This window comes from Psittacula echo (genome assembly GCF_963264785.1).
Source record: "Psittacula echo genome assembly, chromosome: 21".
NCBI classification, from domain to species: Eukaryota; Metazoa; Chordata; class Aves; order Psittaciformes; family Psittacidae; genus Psittacula; species Psittacula echo.
In genome coordinates, this window is record NC_137757.1 from 5,431,401 (window position 1) to 5,451,693 (window position 20,293).

Genomic DNA, 20,293 nt, shown 5'->3' on the forward strand with positions numbered 1-20,293 from the left:
CCTTTGCTTATGACTGGGATGACTTAACAAATACTTGTTGCAGCCTCAGTCCAGCTGCCTGCTCGTACAGAGGGTGCCTGTAGAGAGCTAATGACTGTTTAATGAGCATGAAGCCCCTTGTTTCACAGAGGGGGGTGCCCCTGCAGCAGCCCCTCTGCCCGCCTAACTTGTGTGCCTACCCCGGAGGCGGGGCTGGCCGCGCCATGGGAGGAGCCCTCCCGCCCCGCAGGGGGCGCCAGGGACCGCCCTCCCCGCCCGAGGCCCGCCTCTCCCGCTCACGTGTGGTCGCGCCGTCAGGTGACTCGGGTCGTCTGACCGGAGCCATCCTACCGTGCTGCTTCGCTGAGCCAATCAGCGCCGCGGAGCTCGGTGGCAGCCAATCCGCGGTGAGCTGTGTGGTGTCGGGGTGGGTTGACGGCGCAGAGGCGGTGCTGGGCCGGGCGCTGGCGGACATGGCGCTGCAGTTCGGCGGGGCGGGCGCGGCGGGAGCGGCGGAGGAGCCGCCGTTGGTGGGGGGGAGCTTCGGGGCCGCGGACTCCTTCCCCAAGGACTTCGGCTACGGGGAGGAGGAGGAGGAGGCGGAGCTGGAGGGAGGCCCAGGGCCCGGCGGGCCCGGCGGCGGCGCGGGAGGGCCCGGCGGCGGCGCGGGCGGGGCGGACTCCAAGCCGCGGATCCTGCTGATGGGGCTGCGGCGCAGCGGGAAGTCCTCCATCCAGAAGGTGAGGGGCACCGGCGGCTCCCCGCCCCGCCTGCCGCGCTGCCTCTCCGGCGCCGAGCTCTTTCTCCTTTCTGCGTTGCTGTTGAGGCGATTTCTGCTTTTTAACGTGGGCGAATGTGGCCAAGTTGGAGTGAAGGGAGGCTCCTGCTTAAAGACGAATGTTTCCCAGGACGGACTCCGGTCGGCAGCTCTAGAGAAAAGGGTTTTGTAGCACAGGTCGTAGCCTTTATAGTTCTTCACTTTAACACTTCAGAAATAAAAGCGCCGTGTGCGGTTCAGGTGCGTGTTTAGTGCTTCAAGAGACTTGAGCTGTTCTGCCTTTTGGTCCTTTGAGAAGAGACTTCTGCTTTCACATCAGCAGAGGCAGCTTCTGATTTCCTTCAGTACGGTAGACTGAGCAGAGAGTCACTAAGAGAGGGGGAAATAAAACAGTTTCAGTGCCTTAGATTTGTTGGTAGCTATGTGAAGTTGTGTTTCTCAATAAAAAGAAGACAAAACTGTCTATTTTCACTTGTGATGGAGCTCAAGGCAAGTGTAGTGCTGAGAATGATCCTTGCTCCTCAGTGCACGCTTTGGATTTGCAGTTCCTATTATGAAGGTTTAAGGTGACCTGTTTTTTAGGGAAGGGGTTACTAGTGCATTGAGGTGGTTCTCAAGCTCCAGGCTTGGGGGCCTCAAGCCTTCTTCAAATGCAAGTGTGGAACCTTCAGATTTCTTCACAGGTTTTATGCAGAGGAGCCTGTTTTGGATGTTGCAGTGTAGCAGGTCTGCTACACTGCTGCTTTTAGCAGTCTCATGCAGACGACTTGGCACTCCATAGACTGTACTAGACTGATGGGTTCTAAACTGTGATCTGCAGACCTGCATCTTCTGCTGTGGGCTTTTCTGTCTTCAGACAAAGTTTACAAGTACCCCATCTGTTAGTGAGTATTTCTCTCAGGAGTAGACTGGGCTGTTGTTGCATTTCAGTCTTTCCAGTTATTCCCCATAATTTAGGCCTAATGCCTGCACTGTATGTGCAAATGCAGTGGCTGCACTGATAGTATTTTTCTAAGTCTTTAGTTATGTGAACAGCACCAAAAGCAGATCTTCCTGTATTTTTCACAGTTGAAAAAAGTGAACCTTTAAAGTTAGAGGCAGAGAGAGGGGGAGATTGAGATGAGCTCTTAGGCCGAAGCTCTTCCCTGTGAGGGTGCTGAGGCGCTGGCACAGGGTGCCCAGAGAAGCTGTGGCTGCCCCATCCCTGGCAGTGTTCAAGGCCAGGCTGGACACAGGGGCTTGGAGCAAGCTGCTCTAGTGGAAGGGGTCCCTGTCTGTGGCAGGGGTTGGAACTGGATGAACTTTAAGCTCTTTCCAACCCAAACCAGTCTGGGATTCTATGAAACATTAGCCTTGAGGAACTGAATATTTTTCCCTTGACCTTAAAAATGTAGGCTGACGTCCTACTTTGAATCTCACCAAGCAATCCATTAGCTATGCTGGGGGTGGAGTGGTTTGTCTTGCATTTTTTTTTTGACAGTAATTGTTGCACTAGAGCTCTTTAATGGGTGACTTCTGTAACTGGAAAACATTAAAATAAGTAAGTTACCAAGCGCTATATAGGAAACATCTTTCTTTTTGCAGCCCTGGCGTTTGAACACCTTACACTTGTAGTAACTATTATAATATAAAGTTGAGTTGCATGAGCACAAGGATTGCTGTTGAGCCCGCAGCAGGCTGGGGGGATATGTACTGGTTGTGTTTTTTCAGGGAAGGGCTAAAATCACAGCGGGGCTTTTTGAACAGTAGCAGTGAGTATGTTTTTCACCAGTGCAGCTGTAGTGTTTATCAACTGGAGTGCAAGCTTTCATCCCTTCTTTAGGGTGCTTGAAAGGAGAGGGTCAGCAAACATAACTCAGTTGTTAATAGACCCAGCTATTTGGGTCTCTAAAACTGAGATGTTATTTTTGCACACTCCTATTGTAGTTTAGGATCAGGCTGATTATATTGTGTTGTAATGCTTGACACCAGACTAAAAAGCAAAGGTTCCTTTAGGAATTACCTTTTCTCTCCAGTCTTAAAGCTCACAGTTGCTGCATTAACATGGTGGCTTTGTATTAGATCTGAATTTGGCTGATACAGAAGAATTGGAAAGTCCTGTGTTAGACCTGCAAGAATAAAACAGTAACCGGGATGTGTGTGTCCGAGCAGCAGTGTTATTTAGACTTGCGAAAAGGTTTGACTCTCGTTGCTTGGTTCTGGTGCAGGGGAAGCTATTGCCTCAGCTGATGCAGAAATTTCTTTACCAAAAGGCAAATATGTGTTTTAGAATAAATAAACCTCTTTGTAAGATTCAAGTCACAGGACTTTCACTGGTCTCTTCTAACATTCTAAAGTCAAGACTATTATTTGTGTTCTTTTACCAGGTGGTGTTTCACAAAATGTCTCCAAATGAGACTCTGTTCTTGGAAAGTACCAACAAGATCTACAAAGACGATATTTCCAACAGTTCATTTGTGAATTTCCAAATATGGGATTTTCCTGGACAGATGGACTTTTTTGATCCCACATTTGATTATGAGATGATCTTCAGAGGAACTGGTGCTCTAATATATGTTATTGATGCCCAGGTAAATGCAAATCACTGAGAATCACAAGGGAGTTTCCTTTTTGCTTTGTGTGTGAGAGGAATGGAGAAGCCAGTAATTTGTATTTTTAGCTAAGTTTAAGACATCTGTTATGTATGAAAGGATGCATTGGGAATCTGACTTTGGGTGCATTGTTTTATCTCTGAAGTGACTGGAACATACGCTCTGGTGGAGAGAGTGGGAAGGGGCGAGTGCTCTGAGCTTACCTTTCTACAGTAATAAAGAGAACCTGCTGTGCTAGATGGTCTGACTTAGCCCTTCCCTCTGCTGTTGACTGCTGTGGAGTTCATTTAATAACAGCACACTTCTGGCCTCAATTTCAAGTCCTAGTACTATTTGGTATCTGGTAGCTTCTAATGAACTTAGGAATGGTACCATGGGACATTACCTGGTTGTTAGGACCATCTTGGGGATCACCTTTTGCTGGAGTTGAAGTGTAACCTGCCCTTTTGCTCTGAAGCCTATTTGTGTAGCTGAGCTTTGTATAGCTAATGCCACTTAATGTACATAACAGAACCTAAGCTACTTGGATTTCTGACACTCCAAAATATTCTACTCTCCCATACTTCTGTTTAGTTACAGAAGGGAACTTCTTGCACTGAAATATTTTGTCCTTGTGCAGAATGGAATAGTTATTGGAGATAAGCCTTGTCATTCATTCCTGCCAAAACTGATTTACAGGATGACTACATGGAAGCTTTAACAAGACTCCACATTACAGTTTCAAAAGCCTACAAGGTCAACCCAGAAATGAACTTTGAAGTTTTTATTCATAAAGTTGATGGTTTATCGGATGACCATAAAATAGAAACTCAGAGGGATATTCATCAGAGGGCAAATGATGACCTTACGGATGCTGGGCTTGAAAAGCTTCACCTTAGGTGAGTTAAAGGTTCTGGCATGCGTGATTCTACTGCTGCTGATGTGCATACAGACGAAGGTCTTTTAGATGTACTACTGGATAGGCTGGAGCAAGGCCTGTTAGTTTCTTAATATTGCACAAACTCTTGTTATAAAATACACTGCTGAATTTATGGCCAAGCCTCAGCTGTTGGGCTGACTGAAATAATGCAGACTAGTGGATCACATTCCAATCAATGGATTTATTCATCAACTCGCCAGTAATTCAAGGGCCTTTTGCATACTTTTAATTAAGCATAACAGGCCGAATTTGTACATGTGGCCTGGAGGGGGCAGGGGAGGGAGAGAGGAAGCTGCCTGCCCTCTGATCCTGGCTGGCACTGACTTTTGTTTGGGTTTAAAAGCTTAGTCCCTTACTTGATGTTTGGCTCACTTTTAAGGCGTCTTCTACCAGCACCTTTTAAAAGGAGCTATCTGTTCTCTGGTTTTACTGCTATTTTGATTCTCTTGAGGCCTTTAAGTACTGCCAGTATCTATTGGTGAACAAAGTGGAAGACCAGGAACAGGACTTGAAGAAATCTAGCCAATTATTTGCCTTGTGATAAGCATTCTGTAGGTTAAGCCTATTGTGAAGCGTATTCAAATCTTTCTGTCTGTACTCCTATCTCCCAGGGACAGGGGAAATCTGTTTCATGTTTACTGTAGTTGCTCAGCAATGAGGTTCTTGGTGCAGAGGCCAGTTATATCTGTGATAAAGGCATCCCAGCTAAATCATCAGGCCTGAATGTTAGAAAACATAGCTTTAACGTTTCTATTACAGTTCTGAAATACTTTTGGATCTTTGTTCTTTTTTAATCCTTTTCCCTCCCTCAGCTTTTATTTGACCAGTATCTATGACCATTCAATATTTGAAGCCTTCAGTAAAGTGGTACAGAAGCTTATTCCACAACTGCCAACGCTGGAAAATCTACTAAATATCTTTATATCAGTAAGTGTTAATCTAACAGAACTTGGAGTGAAATACGGGGAATGGTAAAGTGAGTCCCTCTGTGCTCTGCTATCCCAGTTACTTGTATTAGAAGCTCCTTCCCACAGTCAAATTGTACTGGTGTGTGCTTTGTGTGGTTTCTCTAAATACTGCCAAAGAACAGTCTGGCTGGTTAGAACTGTTGCCTGGAAGTTTTCTCCCAGCACAGTATACTCATTAGTCTGCTAAGGCACTTAGTAGTCTAACGTAGATGTACTTGACAAGAGACTTTTGTCATAATACGAACTTGGCCTTGAACTAAATTATTTCATGTGGCCTATGAGATTTTTGCCGCTTTTCTGTTAATGTTTGCGTTTCATATAGAATTTGTGACATAGAAATTTGCTGCTGTATACTTTAAATCAAATAAAACATCACCCTAGAGACAAGCCTGCAGTAGCCTGTCTCATTTAAGTTATGTCTGTGAGGGTGTTGCAGGCATGTGGACAACATGATAAAAACCAGTTGTGATAAAAAGGAGCTGTGTGGGTCAGATGTGTTGCTCCACACTACTGTATAATGCTTTTTTTCCTGTATTGGTAAAGGACTGTCTGTAATAACCTAGTAATAAACTAAAAAGAATTCTATCAGAGTCCCTAGTTTTATTTTTGTCAACTAAAAGATGATGTTGATATGTGCTATAGCAACAAGGGTATTGTATTTATTAACTATATGCTCTAATTATTGATTCTATCTTAAGCCTCTCAGTTATGTTTAAACCATTTCCTGCTCTTAAGAATGTGAAGGTGTTTGAATTCTACTTGAGATGTTAATAATGTAGCTATTTGAAAAAAATAATTTGAATCCTTTCTCTTTCTGAAGAATTCAGGCATTGAAAAGGCTTTTCTCTTCGATGTAGTCAGCAAAATCTACATTGCAACAGACAGTTCCCCTGTGGACATGCAGTCATATGAGTTGTGCTGTGACATGATTGATGTAGTGATAGATGTTTCCTGTATATATGGGTAAGTGATGAACACTCCTTGGGAAAAAAGTCCTTAAAAGTTGTAGAATAGGCTGCACACTGCACAAGTGGTGCTGGCTTTGTCTTCCAGCAAGATGCTGTTGTGTGCTCTGTACAGCACACTGGTTCTGTAACTAACTAGAATAAAGCTAAATAGTTTGGCAGCTGGATCCAGCATTTGTACTCTGTTTCCCTCTACTCCTGGTTTTAGACAGCCGTCTGACACTTGACTTGTCTGACGCTTGACATACGAAGCGTTTAATGTAAAATGTGAATACTGCTGTGTCTCATTTGGCATGGTGGGTGTAAGGCTGTTAATACCTGCACATAACTGGGGCCAGTAGCTGCTGTATGTCCGAAGTGTAACTTACACTCAGTGTGGCTTTGAGACGTGCTGCTATTTTGTGAGGTCAGCTCGTTTCTTGCTGCCTGTCTCTGAGGGGTGCATAATGCTTGTTTCTCACAATTTACCCCTGAATTCTACTTCACAGTGGATTTCTGAAGTGGCTCTGGAGAAGCAGTAGCTTATTTCAGAACTGTGGTTGTAGCCTGGAAAATACAATGCTGCCAAGAAATACCACAACACTTAATAGGCTGTATGCTGATGGTCAGCCCAGGGTTGTGTAACTGTTCGGTTTGGGTTGTTTTTCTTTTTTTCAGGAGTGCTCAGAAGTAGCTTGTCATACCTCGTTTTGCTTTACAGTATTTAATTAGTAACTTGCAGATAGAAAGCAGCATCCTAATCTTTTCTTGTAAATGCAGGTTGCTTTAGCTTAAGACCCAAAAATGTCCTGCTCCTTGTTACACTCCTGCCTCAGCCTCACGAAGGAAACCTTCGTAGTAATTTACCAGAAGTAATTTTGCTGAGATGTCTCTCCATTGACATTTCTACATAGAAGTCCTGCATTAGAATCTTCAGACTAATTGCTTGATACCTTTACTGTGGCACTGTAAAGTTGGTGAGACAGTGAGTGAGTAGCAGTGACTCTGGTTTGAAGGTAAACTATGCCATAGTTTATGTTGTATATAATGTACATTCTTAACTACCTCCGTTAAGAACGCTCAGCTGTAAGCTCAGTATCCCCTAAACATCCATAGCTCTTAGTTTGATAACAAAATAATAAATGCTGATAGCTTGCTCTTAACTGCTCAGCTAGTACAGTGTCTGGTGAAGGCCTCTACTCTATTTAGGTCTAGCTTTCCAGCGAAACTTAAGGTGTGATAATGGTCTTACTTAAGACATGCACTGCAAGTTCTTCACTTGCTCACCATTCAGTATGAGCAGTATTCTTTTAACTGCATTTAACAGGTACTAACATACTAGATATTATATTAACATGCCAGATTATGTATTGTGTTAACTTATTCTTTCTTAGGTTAAAGGAAGATGGCACTGGAAGTGCTTATGATAAAGAATCAATGGCAATTATCAAGCTCAATAACACAACGGTCCTGTACTTAAAGGAAGTAACAAAGTTTTTGGCATTAGTTTGCATTCTTAGAGAAGAGAGTTTTGAGCGCAAAGGTAAGGACTTCCCCCCCATTCTATGGCTTTTATCTAATGTCTTTTCTCAACTATAAAATATATTAATATGACTTTGTAATTCGCCTTCATTTTTGTGTAACTAAATATGTTTAATCTCTTCTGGGAGGAATTTTCTCTTTTCCTAGAGATAGGTAGACAGAGAGCTTATTTTTATTCTCATGAATCATTGCCCTTCTGCTGAAATGACTTGTGTAGCTAATGTGGCCTGTATCACTACCATCTGCTATGGTACCTAACTGTATAGTTACTTGGACCTGTAGGAGATGATGGTACAAGTGGTCTTGCATATGTTACAGGGTAGAAATGACAATGTAATTTCAAAGTATGACTTGAATCATGCCAGTCCTTCCCTTGGTATTTTAAAAAGAGAAAAAAGAGGATATATTCTTTTAATAACTGTACTGTATTTGATCTCAGTGTTTTCCTCACTGCAGTTAAGATGTATATCAATGTCATAAAGTGCAAGATAACATTTAAGTGATGGTTGTGCTGTCCGAGTTGTTTCTAGGGGGTAGTCTTGTGTTGTCCCCTTGCCTGCTGTTTAATTATGAAAGATACAGTCTAAATAAATACTGGCATCAGTCAAACTTTGTTAAATCTGCTGAATCGACGTTCATACGAAAATAAGTAGGAAAATAGCTGGTGGTTAAATGAAACATGCTCATTTTGAAGCTCTGTTGAGTACGTAAATGTGCCAAGCTGAGCACAGCTTTTCCTCTCCCCTCTTTTCCTTCATGACAGGTCTGATAGACTACAATTTTCATTGCTTCCGCAAAGCCATTCATGAAGTCTTTGAGGTAGGTGTTGCCTCCCACAGAATCTGCAACCATCAGTCAAGCGCCTCAAATATGAAAGCAGTGACTCACAATGGCACACCCAGGAACGCCGTCTAGAGGAGAGCGAAAGGTGCTGGATAGACTTGTCAGCTCTTCACTCCAAATTTTTGTGGAACAAGAGAAGAGTAGTCTGAAAGCCTGAAGTAATGTTTCACAGGAGAAGAGTGGTGCAAACTGTGGAGCAGCAGCTTGTAACTCATGTTGGACAACTGAAACTACTGTAAAAATACTTTGAGGCCAGTGGAGTGAGAAATGCCGGTTTGAAACCAGCTTTATTGCAAGAGCAGTGGGTTTTCAGTTTGGAGTCCTGTTTTATAACAGTCTGACTGGTTGCCAGGTCAGAACTTACAAATGAATGAATTTTGGGTGAAACACTGAATGATCACTTGCTCAACTGTTTGTTTTTTTTTCTTTTTTTAGATTAATCTATAAAACATCCACTTTTGCTTAAGTTTACCCTTTTGTCATGAACAACAAAAGTGGTGGTATTATTTAGGCTTGTGAAACTCAAGCTTTTTGTTTGGTGGGGCTGGTCTCACAAATCATTCCATAAAATAATTCTCGTTCTTACCGATGTGCTCAGAGTATCCTCATGGATTCTGTACTCGTTCAGTGGATGCAAGGTAGAGCTCTGTTCTAGTGATTCTGTGGTGGTTTGGAGAGCTGACCTGGAGCTTCATTTTAAGAGATCGTGATACTTTGCTTTCAGACCACGCTTCTTGGTATGTCCCCTTTGAAGGAAGGGAAGTATTAAAAGCAGAAATAAACTACCTGCTCTCTTCTGCGAAAACATAGATGTTATAAATCTGTGTGATTAATCCTATTCACAAAACAACTGCATGGCTAACTAAACTGGAATGTCTGCCATCTGTTGGAGTAAAGCAACCACTTTCAGCTATTCCCAAGTGGAAAAATTATGAAGTTAATGGCTTCTGATGGTGGATCTCTCTCTACCCTCACTGATAACCAAGACAATTCCTAGGAAAATGTCTGAGGGCATTATCCTTGCATGGCAATTAAATTTCAGTGTGCCACAACCTACTAATAATACTGGACCCTGAAAGTGTGTTGATTCTGTACTGTGGCAAACACCTTGTTTGTCGCCATGCAATCCAAATAGAACAGTGGTTTGTTTTTTTTTCTCCTGATTTTGTGAATGCTGGCTTTCATACTATGGGAAGTATATCTGAATTCTTTTAATCTAATTTATTGGTATAGGTATTATTACTGCAGATGTCATACTGTACATCAGCCTTGCTATGCAGTAAGCTCAGCTACTGGCCCGTAAAGATCTCGCCTCTTTTTACCTGTCCCTGTGTGTGTATCGGTGTTGCGAAGCCACTGGACCAACTGACTATATAAAGTGCCACTATAAAAGTTTCTGCAAGAAGATCTGTAGCTGTAAGCAGTCTCTGCAACTGATGTATTTATGTGGTCACAAATAACCACGGGATTGCTTCTGTGCTTAGAGAATGGATTTTCATCAAAATACGTAAAAAAGAATATACATGCATTAACATTAGGTTGTATGCACATGCTGTGTAAATGTTTTTCCTTTGTTTTAAAGATGTTGTACGATACTAAATACATAAAGGATCTGCTCCCAGAGATACTAGAAGACTTGGGAATTCAAGCGCTCTCCTTCAAGTCTCTTAGTAGCAGCTGTGGTTCTGAACTGAGGCTGAGCCCCTTTTTGGTCACGGAACAGCAGGGTTTCTTGAAGCAAGTGCTGTGGGCTGGTAAGGTCAGGTTCTGTGGCTTGCAAGCCCTATCCCAGTGTTCTGGTACTCAAGGTGAGAGGAAGTAACTGGCAAGAGCCCAGGAAGGAAGAAATCATTCCCATTTGTGCAGTGAGTTTTCCATGTTCAAAGTACACGTGTACGTTCCTTTTCTTTGTCTTCACTCTCTACCTGATTTTGTGCTAATAAAATGAAAAAAGGTGAAACCATTGCACTTGTTTCTGTCTGGGGGGAGGCGCTTCAGCAGCAGGCTATAGCGGCCTGTATGCTTAAGCTAATTTTATGAAGCCATATTATGTTCACAGTATTTTTTAAAGTTAAATACCACCTTCCCATATGAGGCTTCAGTCAACCTAAGCTTTCCGCTCAGTGAGAGCTGACCTCAAACTCAATACTCAGTTTTTAGAGGATGACTTTAAAGGCATATGTTATTTTCACTGTTGCCAGCACAATACTAGCTCTAAAAGTTCAATTTGTTTGTACCAAACAGCACAGTATTTCTTTAGTTTACTAGAACTAGTTGTAAGGTCCTTCCTACCACTAATGCATCTAAGTCATGCTGCTATTCAAGCAGTGTCACTTAACCTGTTGCTGCTTTAGTGACAAAGCAGTTTTTGGCTTCCGTTGAAATCTGCTGCTGGGAATGGAGGGGAAGGATGGGAATTGTGCTTTATTTCCTCCCCTGTGCAGGGACCTGTTTTCCCTTCCTGTGCTGACACAAGGTAAGGCAACATCACAGTCTTGCCAATAAAAGGACTTAAATTGTAAAGGGAAACCATCAACTAGTGCTTCACTTTCCTGCCTGTTTTTCCTTCTGAACCCGCAGTGGTACAGATGCTCTGCTGTCTTCTGCAAACAAATCTGAACTGATGCTGCTAAGGAGGAAAAAAGGTGCAGAAAGGGGGAAAAGGGAATAAAACCCTTTGAGGAATTTAAATCCTTTAAGCAATAAGTAAGGGATAAATAAGATTGTCAAGAAATAAAATAGACCTTGAGGGGGTAAATAAGCTCTTCAATGGATAAGTAAGATCTAGAATGGATAAATAAGATATTTAGGGTCTAAATAAGATCTCTTTCTGTTTGACTGCTCTCCTTTCTGTGGTACCTCTCAAAGCACCAGCTGGTTGCTGATCTTGGGCTGGGTTTCAGTTCCATATTGTAGTAGTGAGGAGGAAAGGAGGGAAAAGCCAAGCCTGGGCTGAGGGGGCAGAACAATACAAGATGGTGTCCGTCTGCTGTCCTGAATCATTGAGTCAACCAGGTTGGAAAAGACCTTTGAGTTCTTCAAGTTTAAGCCAAGGCCACCACTGACCCATGGCACTGAGGCCTCGTTTACACGGTGTGTGAACACTTGCAGGGACGGTGACTCCAGCACTGCCCTGAGCATCCTTTCGGTGCCGGTTTAAACCCGCCCGTCGAGGACCGAGCGGTTTTCCCGCCCTTCCCCTCAGCCCTCCCTCCCCTCAGCCCTCCCCAGGGGTCGCGCGTTACCGGATCACTCACTGCGCACCCGACGGGCGGTCGCGGTGGAGCCGCACGCAGCGGGGTCTCGCCTTCATGCCGCAGAAGTGGGGACCGAGGGCAGGGTTCTTCCTCCTTTTCGCCCTCCGCAGCGCCTCGTCCCCACGCTGAGGAGCTGATGGCGGCCGCTGTCCGAGCCCCGGGGTCGGGCCGAGCCCGCCTGACGCGCCCAGGCAGCAGGGGGCGCCCCATGGCGCTGAAGGCTTCCGGGCGCTGAAGGTTTCCCGCCCGCTGCCGTTGTTCTCCACAGGCGGCGCGCGGGCGATGGCGGTCGCGGTTTACCTCAGCTCACCTCAGACCTCACCTCAGCTCACCTGAGGGGAAACTCGCTCCCATGTCACCGTCCGCGGGCCTGGCGCGGGTCAGCGCGTTCCTCCGGTCACGGTAGGTACCTCCTGGCACCCCTGTGAGTCCTTTCTCATGGAGATCTCTCAGAGATTTTGCGTTCCCTCAAGCGTGGAGCGGATGCTTTTCAGCTCTCGGCACCTGCTCGCGGTAGATGGCACTCTGGTAACACGCCTGCGAGGAGGTTTTTTTTTACTGTGTTTTCCGAAGTCGTCTTACTCGCTGTCTGTCTTAGGGCTTACCTGGGACAAGAGCACGTTCAGTCGGTGCTGGGACGAGTCCAGAGTGGTTTGCAGTTTGTCCTTGAAGACGGAGAAAACTTTTAGCACAGAGCAGCTGAGGAAAAGCTTCTTTAAATCTGCTTTGTTGAGTGCTGTGGCTGTATCCCAGGTAAAGTGTTTTCTTTCCTGCTCACTCACTCCTGCTACTGTGCATGTCACAGAAATGGTGACAAATCACAGAATGTTTTAGGTTTGAAAAGACCTTAAAGGTCTTCTAGTTCCAACAGCCTGCCATGGGCCATGAGGCCATCTTCTGCCTTCCTTTCCTATCCTCACTATGTTTTGCCTTTCTAGCACAGGTTCCTATCCTGACCATTGGAAATGAGTAGCAGGAGAGAAGTAGCCTTTAAAAAGGGCTTTTAGAGGTGTTTTTCTGAATGCTGGAGTTCTTTTTGAGTAAATTTGGTAAAATTATCTTATATTGTCTGGATAAATAGCATTTTGTCCTCCAGTCAGTTTGTTCAAGTGCAAAGTAAATATGCAGAGTAAAAGTGCAAAGTTTTCCCTCAAGGTCCATCATGTTAAGGTTTTTTTCCTTTGTGTTTTGAGCAGTATTTTTCCATGTCTAGAACTGTTACTATAGTTCCTTATTTCCAACATGACTGTTCATTTGGGTTTTGCAACTGTATTGATACCTTTTTAATGTCAAAGAAGGGATACAGAGATGATGGAGAAAGCTCTTCTCGATAGTGGCTGATGGTGTGATGAGAGAGAGTGACGTCAAGGTGCAGTGTGAGCACTCCAGAGTACGTGCTAAGGAAGAAAAGTCTTCTCTGAGAAGGTGACGCAGTACATGGAACAGGTTACCCAGAGAATTATGGGTCTCCATCCTCATGGTTTTGAGCTTCAGGTAGGAAAAGTTGGGGCTGGTCTCATCCAGCTTTGAGAGGGCACTTGCATTTGATGACATTCAGGGGCTTCTTACGTCGAACAGGTCTGTGAATGCTGCAAGATATTTCTAACTGTTAGCTGAAGATATAAGCAACCAATAATAATACTGTATTTTGCTCTGACATTTGTTTTGAAAGCTTTGACTTTTCTGGGCATAAGCAGCCACTGTTCTGTTGATGTTATTCACCTTCTAGATGGTTGTGTTTAGGGTGAAATGTTAGTTAAAGAATTAACAATGTAATCAGCATGAAAAGAAATGTCACTGAAACAGCAAATAAGATGTGCTTTTTAAAAATTCAAGATTCATTATTTCATGGAGATGTAGATCAATATTCCATCCTTTAACAGTTGATTTAAAAACCTGCTGTGAAGTGAAGCAATAGATCTTATATTGGATATAAGCTACTTTGATGTTAATTCCCTGGTTTTGTGTCACTTAGGGGCAAATAAGCCTTCCAGCTCCAGTCATGACTCATTATGTCATTATGTCAGGCACTTACTGTACCTCCTCAGCTATGCAATTCATACACAACAAAAAGCATGACAGCATTTTTAGCTACTTTGTTATACTACTAATTTCTTGGCTTCTTAAACAAAATATCTTTTATATCTTCAAGCAGAGTGGCATAGTTTGAGTCTATAACATTGATTGTGCCTGCTTGGGAATGGTTTTAATGGTATTTTAGGAATGTAAATAAAGGTACTACTGTTTTATTTTTCATTGCTGCTGTGACAGCATTGATCTCAGAAAGAAAATGTTAGCTGTCTCAGATAAAAAAAACCAACCCAAACAAGCTCCCAACCAAACCCCTAAATATTTAGTGATAATATAAATGCAAGGCACGTCCTTCACTTTAATGAACATCTACAACACCTTAGTCCTTTGTATGGTATGAATATTGTTTACTGAGGTAAGAATTTCAGTGCATCATGTAGAAAACATTTCCCTCAGGGTATTCTTGAACTCTCTCATCCTGAAGGGTTCATAGGTGTAACTTAGGAGGAGACTTCCAGGTTACTGTCTTAGAGTTATTAATTGTATATTATTTCTTTATTACATCTAAGAGGTATCCTGAAAACATGTTCATATGGACTGTAGGATCCTAGACAAATCTGATTTGAGTAAATCGGAAGCAGACTGTTTAAAACAAACCTTTGTTCTGTGTTATAGGTGAAAATGCAACAAAATGCATGCAACAACAGCAACAAACCCCACCAAAATACAAAATACACAGCACTGTGTACAAAGCATGCGCAATAGTAAGTCAGTAAAAGTCCTCACTTCTTTGTCCACTCACCTGAGCTTAAATTTGATCCCAGGCACAACAGGTACAGCTTGTTAACCACCTCTTGAGGGAAATGGCTGACTCCACTTTCTGAGTGAGCCGTTTGTCTTTCTATTAACGCAATTTTTGTTTCCTCCTGCTGTTTTAAGAGGTGAGTGTCTTCAAAAGTTCTAGCTTGGATTATGAGAGAGCCTACTGTATGGGAATATATTTTCTGTCTTTATTTCTTGTTTCAATTTAATTACCTAAGAGATTTGCTTACAGCATAACCACAGAATTCTGTAGAAGTACATTCACAGCTAGTGTTTGTAAATAGATCTAAGCTAAGTCAGACCAAATCTCTGAAGTTTTTTGTAGTTATAGGGAAAATAGATTCAAGGCTGATGAAACCTCCTAAAGATTGGTTTGCTGCTTTCTGTCTTTTACTGATGGTGAAAATATGATGGTGGGTCATATTCTTCAGATCCCTGAGGCTGCAATCAGTGGGTGCTGCTGGGTGTTTAAGTTTTTCAACAGAAGACTTGCTAACTAGGTTTGTGAGCAACTGATTTGTCTTTGGTAGCAGGGAATATGACCACATTTACTAACTTGATGGACTTGATGAAAAACAAAAGTGTCTTCTGACTGCCCTCTCTTCCTTTCTGTCCTTTGTGTGTTACATTAGAAGATGCCATTTACCTTTCTGCTTTTTACCTAAAGATGTCACTTTTTCAGCCATCAGCTGGGTAATTCAGAACTAATTATCCTGATTTACCTCTCAGACACCTGGTGAGGCAAGTGAGAGAAGCAGCTGGGGACCACTCTGAAGGAAAAGGACCAATTAAAATAAATCTGTGTTTAAACAGGAGGTTAGAAAAACGCTGGAGGCTATGGCTGAGGCATCTGAAGAGGGGAGTGTTTGCTAGATTCAGACTGAAGAATCTGAATTGTGATTTTCCCAGAAGCTGGCAAATATTTCAAATGCAGGAAGAGGGCTCAGACTCAGGAGAGAAACTTTTTTTTCTCTTTTTTTCCCCCCCCCCATCTAGACCTAGAACTCATGCAGCCTTTTCTATAGGGTTTGCATAGTTACTTCTAGCAACTACAAATATCTAAAGTTACATATTTTGCTTTCATAATGGAATCTTCTCTGAAGTCTGTTGCTTCCTAAGGTAGGACTTGCTTTGACTAAAACGTGGTAAATATATAAGTTAGGTGGCTGTTGATTATTTAGTGTTGTGTTTTTCTTTCCTACTTTGAGAGAAGCTGTGCCACTCTGGCTACATCTCATTTTTCACAACTGTTTTTATTGTTAATACTGTGTCCATCCCCTTCTCTCCTCCCCCCCCCCCCCCCCCCCGAAGTCTTTCAACTGCTTACTCTTTAGCAGAAATCTGTAAGAGAAAAGCAAAGAGGAAATATTTGCATTGATAAGCCTATGTAATTGTGTTGTAAGAGACTGATAATTTTGATTACCATTGAAAGCAGGAAAAATATCTCACTTCCACTCTTCAAAAATTCTGTGAGCCTGTATGCATCACACTTCCAGGCCCCAGAGTCCTGAGGCTGTTAGCTGGAACTCACTGGGTTAAAAACATGCTCCAGGTGATACTAATTGTTCAGAGCTGTCTTCTGAGCTGTTGCAGTCACTTCTCAGGTTTGAAATCTCATTTGAAGATCAACCAGGTACTGAGCCAGACAATTTTTGACCTGGAAGGTGATCTGATGTGCAGTTTTCCCTCCACCCCTTCCCTGTTTGTTGTTTGGGGATTTGGTTGTGATGGTTTTCTTAATTACTATTTTTTAATAACCTGGATGGTCTTGGTTACAAATCCTGGTGTTAATGTCTTTTGGAAAATGACACTGTGTAGAGCAGAGAATATGTTACCATTTTAAACTACAATGTGATGAACAGGAATGTTACCTTTGTGGGATGATCTAAATATTCGACAATTATCTTAAGGCAGTGTCTTGGGCTGAGTTTGTAATTTCAGTTGATGGTACAGGATTTTGTTTAAATACTCTTCAAAGATTGCTAAGAGATTAAGAAAAAACCCTGAATCCCAAACCATTAAAAATCCAACAGAACCAGCCCTAAAATCGTTGTGTTTAAAATGGAAAAATTTATTTTTAAAAAATAAGAACAGGAAACTTGTCATCCAGGTACAAGGATGTACCCTTTAACAGACTGGCTGCTGAGGGCATGACTCTGCAGCAACCTTCCATTAGCTGATAGATCAAAAAACTCCCTTTTATAGTTCCTGAGGGAGTTTAACTTCTTCTTATTAAAAGTGAATAATAAAATTGAAGCTTTTATCATAATGGGGTTAGAAGAAGGTGTTTTACTTTTTATAGCTATACCAGTGATTGCAAAGACAGTTGAAACCATTGGAAAACTAAGGAAGAGGTCATCATTAGAAGAACAGTGTAAAAAGTCTTTAAAGAACGTATTTGGATTTAATTCAAAGATTACTACTTGCTGGTGCCAGTAAGTGGCCCGCCCACATGTCATGTTGGATATGAAGCAAAAGGAATGTGTGAAATGACTCAGGCTCAGCCAGAAATCTTGGGGATGAGGTGCTTCAGTGTGAAGTCTTCTGTAGACTTCCTAAATTGGTATACAGTAGCACATCCTATGTACACCCCCAATTCCTGACCTTCCCCAACTCAAGAGCTGTACTCCATGGTGTAGGAATGGCAAGAGATACGAGAGAATTTTATATGCATTTGTCCCTGTACAGTGAAATGTCTGTCAAGTACCCCAATAGCTTGAGAGCTGGTCTGAAGTGGTCACAGTGAAATTACCAAGTTTGGAACAGCGAGATGTCTGATAGGGTAGAAACTGAGACCAACAAAAAGGAAATTGGTCCAGACAGAGAAAAGCGTTGCTGATCATTGTTTGATCATTTTTGATTGTTGTTTCACGCCTCAATCTTCCTTTTGCCCAGTCTGGATCAAAACTATAGAAAGATTTTTCTTGTACTTTCTTCAAATGATAATTTGGTGGTTCTTCACATTTTGTCGTCTTTTCTCCATGTGTAACATTTGTTTCAAAACAGCTATACTAATAGAAGTGCATTAGGCTTTCCCACTGCCAGGAATTGATCTGAGGAAGCAGTAAGAATTATCCAGAGCCCTTTCCCACTGGGCTGTAATCCCCAAGTTTATCAAATTCTCTGATGTACCAAGAAATAACTGCTTATACTGATGCTCCACTTGGAACTCAGACTTCTGTTGACTTGCTGTGAAGGTTTACAGCTTACCACTTATGAACTGCTATGGGCATTGGTAGCCGTAAATGCTGTTTTAAGATACTGTAGTAAGGAAGCTCATTGCTAGTTTAGTTACCTTTTTGTACTGATTAGTTCTGCACCAGACCCAGTTGGTACAGGAGAAAGAAATGAGTAGTACAATAATATATTTAAAAAGCTGGACAGAACTGACATCTTTATCCCTAGTTATGGATTAGTGCTTTTAATTTCTTAGACTTCTGTGCCATATAGTGAAAATCATTTCGCTTTCATAAAATTATGTACTTTCTGTATAAGTTACCATCCTAAAAGGAGGGAACTGTCACTTCTGGGGTTCAGGGTTATCGATGAAGTGAGTTATGTTGAAATACAAAATGAAAATAACTTCCCTACTGGGTACGGCAATGTGGATTCTTTTCACTTAGATTCACATCTCTTTGGACTGTGTTTTTTCTAGCTTATAGTGAGTGAATTGGCCATTCAGTGTTCCCTAGTGATCTAAATAGAGTTTAGTTTTCTTCCCCTCTAGATGGCTGTCTTGTTCTCTCGTAAAGAAACTGTTACACAAAGAGAGTCCAGTAAAGCTGTAAGGGAGAAAGTTTCTTTAAATAGTCACAGTTTTTACATGTTTGCATATTTGCAATGCATTTTGCATTCAAGGTGTTCATGAGCAAAAATGTTGATATATGACTATATCATTGAAAACCTGCTGTGAACAACTGGGAGCTGATGTTTTCTGCTACTGGGCAGGAGGAGAATAAGTACTAACTTGTTTCAAAGAATTGAAAATATTTCCTTATATGTTTTTCATTATATCAAAACCCTGCTAATTTATTGTGGGAAGAAAAATTCTCTCATGGTTCTAACTGGTATTTTTCCATCTGCTTAATTCTGTAGGAATTTTGCTTAATTCATTTATCTTAAAAACTTCTTTAAGTCTTTTGACTGTGTAAATCATACAGTAAATGTCAAGCAATGGCTTCATAAAATCCAATCTTCAGGAATTCTGAAGACAACTCCGTCAGTGGTGTGGAGTAAAAATTTCCTGAGGTTTTCAGCTCTTCATTGGTAATAAAACTAAAATTTTTGTTTCTTGAAGTTCTTCATTTATTAGGTAGAGCTGTTTGGTGCAGGGAGGAGCAGGTCCAATGTTTGCTATTCAGTTGGCATTTATCTTTCTTTGTAAGTGAACCAATCTAGAATATGACCTTAATATATGCTGTGATTTAAGTACAGAGAGGCAGAAGGATCCTTTTTAGTTTTCTGAATTGTGATGAAGGCATTTAATTTTTACAGAATTTCCTTTGTTTCTACATGTCTTTACATACATATGTTTTTTCAATAAGTGGCACCCTGAACAAGTGGTACTGTCCTTTTGTCTGCAGCAGTGATCTTGGGGTGTTTAGAAACAACTGTCTACATAATTGCTTTTAAAGCTATTTGTTAAGGGATGATAACTTCTATGCTTTAGCATTGATTAAAATAATTGCTTTCTGGAAAAGACTCATCTAATAAGCTAATGCTTCTGAAGGGCTGATGTTAAGATTATTAAACATCCTTGTACTGTCATGAAGAAAGATGGCAGCTTCCTTAAGTGACAATTAGCACAGCCTGATAGAAATTTTGGTTAGGAGGTGACTAGCTTAATCTGCCTCTCTTGCGTACAACAGGTCATAATGTGATAGATATGCAGTTATGCTTACTCCATGATTAAGGATGAATCACATTTGAAAATCATGATGTAAAGCATTCAGTGATCTTATCAGTCATTCCTAACAACTCCTGTGTCATGCAGACTTTTTATGAAAAAGAGCAAAGTAATTGGTATCCGTCACATGCACTTGTGTTAAGAATCACAATGTCCATGACAGTACTCTGCTTTAATAGAGTCTGTCAACTTGACTTAGCCTGGAATGGCTCAGAGCACATCACTCTTAAAGAATACATGAATCTATTAGTGAAGAAGTTAAGTGTAATTGTACATGAAATTGTACCACAGACCTTTCTTAGGGACAAAAATACAGAGGAAATCCAGTGCCGTTAGGTCACACTACTGCTCAAGTAATAGGATGAAGATAAATGGTCAGTTCACTTGAAGAAAATGAGAAGGAAAATAAGAGTCTTTTGAGGTTATGAAAAACCCATCATGAGGTTTACATTTGACTTTATTATTTGTTTTTATAGACTTTTCAAGGCTACCTAATTTAAGTATATTTCCAACCAAGTAAATGCTTTGGTAACAATCTTAATAAGCTTCAAAGCTTGCATTTGTTTTGAGTTTTAGAAGTGCACAGTCACCTCAACTATTTGTTATTGAAACAAATGAGAAAACTCAAGGAGCAGGAGAAAGGTTTAGTCATTGTGCAGCAGTGTTTGTATGGGAATGATGCATCAGTGGTAGTGACAGTGACAGCAGTCATG

At 41.8% G+C, this 20,293-nt stretch overlaps 1 protein-coding gene across 2 annotated transcripts; it reads left to right on the plus strand.

Moving 5' to 3' along the window:
- Window positions 1-443: 443 nt before the first annotated feature.
- RRAGC (Ras related GTP binding C) lies at window positions 444-10,504 on the plus strand. Of its 2 annotated transcripts, none has more exons than XM_080632583.1 (7): window positions 444-719; window positions 3,124-3,327; window positions 4,027-4,226; window positions 5,080-5,194; window positions 6,056-6,198; window positions 7,574-7,722; window positions 8,485-10,504. In XM_080632583.1, exons 1-7 carry the CDS (start codon window positions 453-455, stop codon window positions 8,634-8,636), a joined length of 1,230 nt encoding a protein of 409 aa, XP_080488709.1. In that variant the 5' UTR covers window positions 444-452; the 3' UTR covers window positions 8,637-10,504. The 2 variants fall into 2 exon arrangements, with proteins under 2 accessions (XP_080488709.1, XP_080488708.1); XM_080632582.1 differs by having other exon boundaries at window positions 599-997.
- The last annotated feature ends 9,789 nt before the right edge of the window (window positions 10,505-20,293 follow it).